Genomic DNA, 11,648 nt, shown 5'->3' on the forward strand with positions numbered 1-11,648 from the left:
GCTAGGCATTTTTATTCAGTTTCAGTTAATGTCTGTATCCTAGTTTTTATTTCATATCTTAAGACCCGTGGCCATGAAAAAGTAGGATATTTTACTAAAAATGGTAACTGGCAGAGTATGTGATGAACACAAAAAATGAAAAAGAAACATGCCATATTTGTCATCTTTGTTATCCTCCTGCACTGTACCTACGATGCATATTAACTACAATAGAAAGTGTAAAAGTAGTCAGTTGACAAATCAATAATAAAAAAGGGCGTGGCCATATAATGGCAGAGTTTTTCATGGTGCAAGGTCTTAAAATATTATGTATTTTGGTTTCTCATGCGTTATATATATATATATATAACATTTTAAATTTTCTTTCTCATTGATCATCCCATTTACATCCATTCTTGTCAGTTATATCTTTTCTGCAGGATCTCGTTATCTGTGTATCAGATATTTCCTTATCAAAATAGGACATTACTAACATGGAATGAGAACAATATCAGACATTTTACACTGCCAAAAACTTTATTATATATATAGATTTTCATTTAGATTTTATAATACAGGTGTTTATAATGGCAACTCATAACAATTATAGGTTTACATCAGCCTGAACCCATTTTTTTTAAGCTAAAATTTTACAAACATTAAAGAAATACATTAGAAGAGTAAGAGATTTTCAGTCAATGTTTGATTAGTTTTGAATTATTCTAATGAAATATCTGGAAGTTTTAAATAATTTTGCCTGTTTTTTAGTTCCATACATTGTACATATTGATTTGAAATAGAGTTCCAGGTTTTTTTTTATTTTGAGTACAGAAGGTCTATATTTCAGACTCAGATGTGTACAAAGTTTGAAAGGCATGTGTATGGAAGGTTTTTCTAGTACACAGTGCTTTAGACAGGTACATTTAATTTACCTCAGTGGTTTGGCAGATAAATTACATTGGCAACAGTTATTAAGCACCTTGATTTTATCGTTTAGTTGTGTGCACGTATGTTAACATTCACAAATAATATCAACTAATAAGCCTCTTGTTATAATAATAATGTAGCTTTTAACCATCTATTTAGTAATTTTAAACTAGAATTACCTTGAAAAAACAACAACAAATTTACAGAAATAATGATGTTGGTAAGCTTCCAAGGCACCAACTTAAAAGGGGAACTTAAAATAATCATAGAAGCAATGAATCATGGACATTTGTGACTACAACATTATATACTTGAAAATAGTTTATAAAATCTGTCTACCGTACTTGAGTGCCTATACTGAATGAAATATCAAGAATATTACTGTACATCATACTCGTAACTTAAATGAGTTTAAAAAATCTGAAATTTTGATGCTGTATTGAGCAATTGACTGAAATGTTCTATTGAAAATGAATGGCTATAACAACCAAATATTTACTTAGATTTATAAAATAAACTCTGCTTTTTAATATTATTTTACATTGTAACAAGGTTAGATACATATATATATTCTTCAAAAATTAAAAACTTGCAGTTTGAAAACTTTTAAACATTTATATGAAAATAATTTATACAAATTAAATGGTCCCCAAACCAACAATAACGTGTTTAAATCCAGAAAAATTTCCAAACTAAGATGCTTCCCTGACTTTCCTACATAACTTCTAAACTGTTTTTACTCGTAAACTTTGTTCCAAGGATAGAGGAAAGTGCTTTTTAAGACGTATCAGAAATGTATTTACAGACCAGAAATGTAATCATTTGTTTTTAAAATTGCTAAGCACCAGTGTTGTAGTTAATTCTGGGCTTATGCATTAGTTAAAAGATTCTAGCTTTTGGTAAATTCTTATGTGGAGTGATTGCAGGTAGTAATCCATTTATTATACTTTTAAACAATCCTAAGAATCAGTATACAAATAGTATGAATGTTGATTGCACTATTTTTTCATATAAGAAATAGATTAATATTATGATTTTTTCTTTTTAAATATCTTTAAATCCAGATTTCTTTGAAAAGGTGAAATTTGATTTGTTTTCAACAACATACAAATGGTTAGTAAAAAATGGGCATTATTAGCACCGTTACCTGCTCCTAATTCTTAGTATTTGTCATAGAACCTTGTAATAAAACTTCTGATCTTCACATACTCTAGAAAGGAATATTAATCAATATCTCCCTATCTCATCTGGTGATAGCCAGGTTTGCAATAGTTGAAACACTGCAAAATTTTTACTATTGAATTCAACAAATTAATCGTATGTTTTATACTAAGAAATGTTTGTATATTTAACTTTATTATATGTAAAAAGGGCTTTAGACATAGAAGCACTCAATATAATTGTATTACAAAGAGACCGGTAACAAAAGTTCATAATGAAAAACATTTTGATTATCAAAATAATTGACTGGCGTGACTTAACACTTTATTGTTCACTAACAAAGTTTTCCAAGGTTTAGCTTCAAATTAACTTTTGGACAATACACGTTTATCATAATAAATTCTAAGCTCTTTATAATGAATACATTTTTTATCATCATTAATTCACAAGTTCTTGCTTATCCACTAACAGTAATTAATACATTATATTACTTTCAGACAATTAAAACAAATTGTTTTAATGGAAATGTATCGTAGCATAAACCAAGCATTGCCAACAAATTGGTGAAATGCTATTGTAAAAACTACAAATATGGTGGATACACATATTAATGATGATATCAAAAAAGAATGAAATATTACAAAACTATCTGGTCCAGCCAGACTTGAGATATACATAGATATAATACTATTTTAAAGTTTCTTTCAACCATTTATTATGAAATTCAAAATAAAGTAAATTTTAATTGAATCGGTTTCCAAATACAGATATAAGACATTCTGCCCCTATTTTCCCTAAAAATAATTGTACATGCAAGTATCCTCTTACACAGGATACCAGCTAGATTATGCAAAAGATTTGACTTTCTAACATTGTTGTCATTTAAGTACTTGGTTGGTGTAATTTTGAATGCAAATAACCATATAATTTTAATGCTGAAATTTAATTGTTAAGCTATAATTTAGGAAGAATTTTACTGCAAAGAAATAAAATTCATAATTTAATAATGAATAATGAGGATGATGTTAATACAAAAAACAAATTTATGACATAGAGAGCAGCACCTACACAAACAAAAGCAACAATACTACACAAGCTTTTTACTTGACATTATTAATAATAGCTGAAAGTATCTGAAAATGTTTTATTTATGTGTTATATATTATAAACTGTCTAAAAGCTCAGGTACTAAATCTAGAAAGATAGTTCATGTGATGCATTATCTTATGTACTTTTTTAGTACACAGGTATGAAAACATCAGGTAAAGCTAAATCTATTTAGTGTTAAGTAACTAACATGGCTTGTACTCATGCTTTTAATAAGTCATATATAACTTTATTTTAAGTGAATTATCTCTTATTTACATTTATCAGAACTTGAGGCATTAATCGTGTGTATTCATCCAGAGCAGAGGGCCTTAAGGGCCCTTTACCAAACAGCAAAAGTCTGCATTTAGAATACCACAGGGAAATTAGATGGTTGAATTGTGTTCTTTTATTACATTTTTGTTTTAAAAATTACCATGATGAACTTGAACACATCTTCAAAAGAAAAGCATGTGTAACCCTTTTTTTTTTGAAAGCTACACATCTGATAAATATTACATTTCACTATTATGATAGGTGACAAATGTGATTAATAAAGCAATTGGGTAGTTGTGAGAAATTAACACAATGTAATATAGTTAAAAGTTGACAACCATCTTCTGTAAAAATAACAAAAGATTCCACTCCTAAATAGATTATGGAATTAATAATAAGCATTCAAATTAATTTTATCTGAAATTTTGTGGAAAATCTAGTGTAAATTATATATTAGTTTAAAAAAATATTGGAACATCACTTGCTCCATCATCTACTGGCAGTATTTGTTCAGTTTTTATATTAATAAAATACTATAAAGTATTTACAAAAATAATTTTAGTAACAGCTAAACACAAGATTAATTGTAAAAGAATTTGTAAAACAAAGAATATTATTTCAGATTGAAGAATTAGAGATTCTGTTAAGCTAGTTCAAAATATTAATAGAAAAAAGCCCATGACAGACAAAAATTCCAAAAATAATAAATTTTTCTAAGTTTAACACAACTTTCAGCATCCATCAGCACTAAACACACAGTTCAAATTTATCAAAAACTCCTTTTTATAAAATGTGAAACATACTAGAAGTAGAAATAATCCATGATTTGGAAGAGAATTTATATTTCAACAGTTATTCACAAAATGTTATTAGAATTTATTTTACTCGTAACAATTTAACACTAATGAACAATATGTAAATTCTATGTACTGGGTTTATAACAGAATAACAATGTACTCACAAGCTCACTTACAAAACAACAAAATATATTAGCATACTGTAAGAAAATCTATAATGTGGAATACACACTGGAGTTTCTTTAGTATCAAAAATTTAAAAAACAACCACACTGTTGATGTTTGAAACTTACGATTTAGAACAGTTATGAACTAGAAATTATTATATCATTTGTAGGCATTGAAAAATACCAGTCTCTAGTTCATACAGTTTGCACACATGTCTAATTTTCCAGAATAAAAAAAGGGACTGAAATGTGTAAAACAACTTGCAGAGCTTCAAACGAGTGGAGTGGCTGCTGTTGATAACCTAGATTCTTCTTCTGCATTTTTAGTTCGACCATACTGACCAATAAAGGATCCATCTTCAGTAAACTTTCCTGTGTCTCCTTCTCCTCCATATTCTGCCATACTGTCAGTGTCACTGCCTGGACCTGCCAGGCTACTGTTAAGAGAGGTTCTGCTGCCCTTTAAGGGATGATGGTTACTGGAACTGAAATATTTTTCAAAAATACATAAAATCAGAACAGTTCAAAATTCAGTGTAGTATGAGGAAAAAGGTTTAAGCAATTTGAACTAAATTCATCTTTATTTTTCTAGGAACTCGTAACAGTACAAAAATATCATCTCTATGAATTATCTGTCTATATTTTTCAGTCACATGACAGAATTAAAAAGCTAAAGTTTTATACACACTACAGAGCTAAAGCAATAAGCCTTCAAACAAAAACAGAAGTAATATCGTAAACAAAGAAGTAAACCTTTGGCTGCATGACACAGCTCATATGGAATACTTGTACTTACTGTTATTGTTTCATCATATGCTGCAAAAATCTATAAGCTACAAACATTAATGGTGGTGTCTACAAAACATGCACTGTTCCAGTCTAAAAGAAAGGTATATTCATTTGATTGCTGAAATAAAGATTTCCTTGAAATTACTAAAAGTTTACTTACGGTTTGTTATATTCATGGAAACCACCACCATCAGGGTAATCCAGTCCAGAACCTAAAGTCGCCTCCTTCTTGTAGACTGGATATTTTCCTCCGGCATTTCGTTTAATGAGACAGATTATGATTATAATAAGAAGAGCCAGGGCAATGGCACACATTAAGGCTATGAGCCATGGTGCTGTTCCTGCACTGTCAATTACCTGAGCTGAAGGTACCCCTGTATAATCAAGAAAAGAGTTAATAAAGATTCAATAAACAAATTTACATAGCAGCACATATTACAGTGAAAACAGTTGAGTACTTACTTCACTGAATACTTAAGATACATATATATATATACAACATGCACAAAGCTATAATCTGACTTTTTTTTTTACCCCCATGTGTATGTAATAAACTGAGAATAGTAAAAAATATAACAAGTGATGGAAACTTTACAATGATTCAGTGTAATTGTGTTATATGGTCAATTTGTCACAAAAAAACGTTGTTTTTTTAACAGCCAATTAAAGAAAAGACACCTATGTTTTTCTAACTTTGAAAAAATCATTAAATGTACATTACATGTTTTTTTTCAATTAAGAATAAGGACATTATAATATATATTTCTTAAGTGCTGTTGCCAAGTTATGGCACTATTAACAAGATATTAATTCACTTCACATTACTAGTTTTAGAGGCTTAGTTCCAGTCTACATAGGTAGCTTTCTTTAGTTGATCAGACGTTAGTAATAATTGCTTGTACAAGTACAAAAAAATACATTTTATTTTATCTATGTGGTACATTCAGTGAACTGAATTAACTTTAAAGTTTCACTGGGTAAGTCCACTAAACAGAAAGTTAGAACAAAATATCAATTATGGAGTAAAATTAAAACTATTACTAACTAAGACTATGCTAAATAAAATATAGACCAAAACAAAATGAAGAGCTCTGAATTGGGTGAAACATATCATTGGCAATGGATATGACAGACATAGTGTGGTTGAAACACTATTGTTATACACTCTTCTAATTCTTGAAAATCCCTGTGGGACTAGATTAAGAATGTAGTATTAAGAAAATAATAGGCCTAACATAATGTCTTATGACAAGTACATTTAATTACAATCATGCTTCACCAACTTGTAAATGACATTCACACGCTAATAATTGCTGTTGGAACAAATGGTCTATATAAATAGTGTTCCGACCAGTACTGTGTTTGTTGTATCCCAGCTGGCCTGAAGAGCTCTGGATTGACCAAAATATGTCATTAGCAATGAATATGGTGTGGTTGAAATACTATTATTATACACTCTTCTAAATCTTGAAAATCCCTAAGGGACTTGATTAAATATGAATAATCTTTCTTAAAATACTTAACATAAACACAGTGTGTGTGTATACCGGACTAAGGATTCAGTCAAACTGCATAATAGAAAACCGTACCTTAACTCGGCTCGGGTTGGTTTGTATGTCTTGATTTTCCCTGCACTCATTAATTTTTGCTACCATTCTTTAAGCTCCTAATACACTTTTGACCAAAACACATGCATAAAACAAGGTAAAAAAAACTTATTAAGTTGATCTTGTTTCAAGTTACTTTTGTTCCTTTATTATTTTCAACAATAGGTGTATCCTGTTACTTAAGTACAACCTTGTGTAAGGATTTAGTTAGTAGTGTCCTTCAATGGTTATTCAGGTAATACCTAGAGCATAATGTCTCAAGTTTGTATTCTGAGAATAACTTGTCACATGTTTTTGTTTTTTAATGTTTTTTATAATTATGAATACCTTCAAACAAATCTTCCTACTGACCTTGTTTATGCCAAAGGTATAATATTATTATTATTATCACCCCTAAAAATATAAACTAAATAACTGATTGATATAAAACATACATAAAATAATTGACCAGTATATAAATAAATAAAACTAACAGACCAAGAGAAGCACACTAACAAGGTAATTATTCAGAGTGATCTTTATGACTCCAAGTTTATCCCCAGATTAAATTACTTTCATTTCATACATTGTAGAATATATAACATGAATAAAACAAAGCTATATACATGAAAACACTTCTTAATTAATCCAAATCCACCTCATAAAATATATTCATAATACTATATTGTTTTATCTCATTATGCCTGCATCAATTTCTTGACCTTTGATCCCCCTTATTTCAAACTCTCCTCCCCTTCTGTTGCTAAGATATTTTGCTACATCATGAATTAATATGTTTTTCAGTTAAATACTAGTTCAAAGACTCAAAACTGTGTATTTGGCATTATGGTAAATGAGTTAATTTTGGTGTTTTTTACTTTTTCAGTAGTAAATTCCACTTTTTTTTACTGTTAACACTTAAGTTATGAGATTCTCTTATAGTTAGAATTGTTGGACATTCTAAAATGATTTTATGCTCATCTGATTTTCATAAGTTAAAATTATTTTTTTTTAGTACACAACAGTACCCTATCCGAACAAAATGGCCTGAGTTGGTGTCCAAAAATTCAATTTTATTTTTTTATTTATTTCAATGAAATACTATTTGATCTTAACAATTCTACTTTTCCATTTTATAATTATTAATAATCAAAACTGAAATGCATATCAAACAACTGTAGCACTATAAGTAGGGCTTATTTGATTATTTTACAGATTATAAGAACAAAGAATCACTTGACAGAAAATTCTGATACTTAAACTATTTTTTAAAATTATTATTTATAATTACATTACAAAGTCAAAAAACAATGAAATTCAAATTACTATAACTGTTTTTATAAGCTCTTTGAACCAAGTAATAAACCTTAAGAGACATTCTACAAATCTAACCTTTTATTAGAATTTACAGTAAGTAAGATTTGATTTTTATCTTTACGGTAAGAAACCGCTTACCATAACTTTCTGTTTCTACCTCAACAATAAGACTTGGAGTTTCAAATGGACCATCAACAGATACTACTCTCATCTCATAGAGAGTATTTCTTTCTAGACCCATGACTACAGTATAATCAGTCTCTAGTTCAGCAGTAGTGTTTTTCCACAAGGATTCACCTATATAACAAAGAACTATTTTAGTAACTACAACAGTGAATAAGGTAATTCGCAACAAGGACAAGTTTAAATTTTATTTTGTTTTTAAGTTACAGAGGTTATAATATGAAAGGTTTCATAAACAACCAACATTTTATATGAGACTTTGCAGATCCTATTGATACTATAGAAAGGTTTCAATATAGTTTGCTTGAAATGTTTTTACTGCATTCTTGTTATCGGAAATTCATTATATTTCAGCCCTGTTGGGATATTTCATTATATTTGCAACCGTGAAAAAGATAATTTCATTATCCATTATAATATTCAGGTAAATTTGAGTTTTTTTTAAACAACTGATCAAACTATATTAAAATTAATCAAGCAGCTGCACTTAAGTAATAAAATCATCACTTTCAGCTATTAGGAAATATTTTAAGGTACTAAATTCTACTGTGGTATTTCATGGATAACCAGCAAAGCAGAGAATGTAGGCCCACTAACAACAGGAAGTAAAGAAAAAGAAGAAAACACTAAATGAAAAGAACCACTAGTTTTGTTAAAATACCAATGTGAAATCCAAGATCCTAACTTTGTTTTCATGACAAAATTCTAATTGCTTAATCTTTATGGATGGAAGTTATAATTTTCCTATACTGAAAATATATTTCTGATAGGTACTTACCTCCTGTCACATAAATAGCTATTCTCATTCAGTGCTGCCCTCTATATGCATTTGTTTTTCACACATACCACAAGCCTTCTGCCTCCCCTCGAATTGAAAATGACTCATTCAAATGTGTCTCTCTTGCAAATCATCATGCGACAACCCTCCACCAATGAAAGTGCAACATGCTCTCATTATGGATGCAACTCCCTATCACTTCAAGTTTGGGCAGAAAGTGGAAGCACTGGTTTTCAGTGAAGAGGATGGGTGGGAAGTGTGATAGGAGGTAAGAACCTATTGGAAATATATTTTCAATATAGGAAAAATTATAACTTTTGATGGGATACATTAACTCCTCTCACATAAATAGCTAGAATCCCACATTGAATAAGTGGAGGGGCCTGTGCGAGTGAAGAAAAGAAGCTTCCTTCGAAAGTGTCCTAAGGACAAACCTTGAGACTAGAGAGTCAGATCCGACGATCTGATGTAGGAGACCAGACCATGTCTGAACCAGGTATACTCTTCGTCCATCGGACAAGGGTGTGGTATAGATGGGTGGAAAAACAGAGGAGCACACTCAGCAAGTCAACTGAATCCAAAACCCATACCACTGGAAACAAACATCTACATGGGGATAGAATGAAAATCATACTGTCTTCACCTCAAGTTCAAGAGACCAGAGAGGATCTCAAACCCCTGACTTTGGAACAGAGCACATGTTAAGAATACAAAATAATATATCGATCCAGAAACCCGACATCCAGTATTGAAAATATGTCTACCATAAAGAAATCAACTCCCTCAACAGTGAAACTGATTGGAACCAGCCCAGGTGCAATAACATCCTTGGACTAAGATACACGAAGGGAAAGTAGAAGGAAAAGAACTATAACAATCCCAACTACTTCTACTGTGACCCACAACACAGATGGAGTATAATTGAGGAAGGAAGATAGACATGTGCAAAGACTTATGTTGATTGGTTCTACTCTAACTCCAAAACCCAGTCACTGGAACCAACATCCACATGAGGATAGGACGAGGGATCCCAATCAAAGGGGTGAACTGCAATTTGATGTCTCACTCCTTTGGTTTTTGTATGCATTATAGTGGAGGATATCACATCATCTACACCAGCAGAACACCACCGCTCTACTCTGCACTGAATGATATTTCTATATTGATATTTTATTTCATTAAACTATTCAGGAGGAAAATGGTAAGGACTCCCATTCTCCACTACAAGAAAGGGGAGTGAGAATGCATTAGTGAATCCGGAGGAACATCACCCGAGACAGTGTAACGGGTGACCACGAAATCCTATTTTTAAAAGCAGACCATACCAATTTATTCAAGACATGGCAACGATGGGCAGCTATCCCCTTCTGCTTTATCCATGTAGTCCATGGGTAATATGGTCTGGGATGGGCATATTTATGAAACAATTACATTACAAGGATAACCTATAAGCAATCTTGTGGAACATCCCATCTCAACAGTGTGCACTGCATGGCCATGGAACATATGCCAGTTGAGATGGCTAAACAGTGTGAATTTTTAAGTTTAAAGAATACTTGGTCAAGCACCACTTGCCACAGAGCAGGTTCCAGTAAGAAAAAGAAGGACATACCCCTGAAGAATAAGAGGTATATATATAAGAAAAGGCAAGGTAACTTCCCCAGTCACAGTCTCATGAAAGATTGAAAGATGGCAACAGGTAAATGATGGCAGCCTAACAGCTACCCAAAGCAGAGAATGGGAGATGAACATATGAGATGTAGTCCCAGTGTTCGACAGACAAAGTACCTCCAACTGACGGCAGGGTAGACATACCGGGAAAAAGGGAAGTACATGATAGGAGAGAAGATGGGAAGAAGAATACAAGGAAGAAAAGGCCAATCAAATCATAATCTAAACCCAAGGGATAAAGGAGAAAGGAAAAAATAACAGACAAAGAAGTGGAGTAAGGGGAAGAAACATGTCGAAAAAAACTTAGATAGGCCTGGCACATTCTGCAGTAGTGGCTTGGAATGCACTCCAAAATCTAGGTCGCCTGAAAATGGGTTCCGCTGTTATAGGAGGAAGATGAGCAATATTGGGGCCCTCACAAACAAAGTTAATTGTAAGAAGTAGAAATTATAAGTTAAATGAAATTAAAGGCAAGAAGTATAAAGTATAAATTAAACAAAATTAATGGTAAGAAATTGTGTTGTGAAATAAATATATGGATATAATGTTCTGTGTTAAAGAAGAGATAAATAACTTAAAATTTAAATATCGATAAACTCGTAAAAAGAATCATGGAGAAACCAAAACTAACAGACCCTTATTAAGCCTAATTGAACAAGATACTTAACCTAATTAACACAGATGTAGAACTACCGGTAAACTGAAAATAAACATTTAAAAAGAATATCACTAAGCCCTAAAAGAAATACTTAACTAAACAATAAGTATGTACAATATTGGGATAAGTTTGTGTGGACTCCGGCTCAAGAATTCCACACACAAACCAAGTCAATAGGAAGAAAAACAATAAAGTGAAATTGATGACAGAATACCAGTAAGGTGAATGACAGGTAATCCTAAGATAACAAAGACCATGGCAAGCCTAAGTGAG

The 11,648-nt window shown here is 31.2% G+C and overlaps 1 protein-coding gene across 1 annotated transcript in view; it reads right to left on the reverse strand.

Annotated features, from left to right (window-relative positions):
• Window positions 1-739: 739 nt before the first annotated feature.
• The window catches only part of LOC106471930 (neuroglian-like), a 23,028-nt gene continuing 12,119 nt past the window's right edge, over window positions 740-11,648 (reverse strand). Inside the window, exons 4-6 of the mRNA XM_022401434.1 lie at window positions 8,224-8,382; window positions 5,343-5,556; window positions 740-4,878 (exon numbers count right to left, since the gene is read on the reverse strand). Of these exons, the coding sequence (XP_022257142.1) occupies window positions 4,665-4,878; window positions 5,343-5,556; window positions 8,224-8,382 (587 nt within the window). The 3' untranslated portion in view covers window positions 740-4,664. The remainder of the gene's footprint in view (window positions 4,879-5,342; window positions 5,557-8,223; window positions 8,383-11,648) is intronic.

This window comes from Limulus polyphemus, unplaced genomic scaffold (assembly GCF_000517525.1).
Source record: "Limulus polyphemus unplaced genomic scaffold, Limulus_polyphemus-2.1.2 Scaffold116, whole genome shotgun sequence".
NCBI lineage: Eukaryota > Metazoa > Arthropoda > Merostomata > Xiphosura > Limulidae > Limulus > Limulus polyphemus.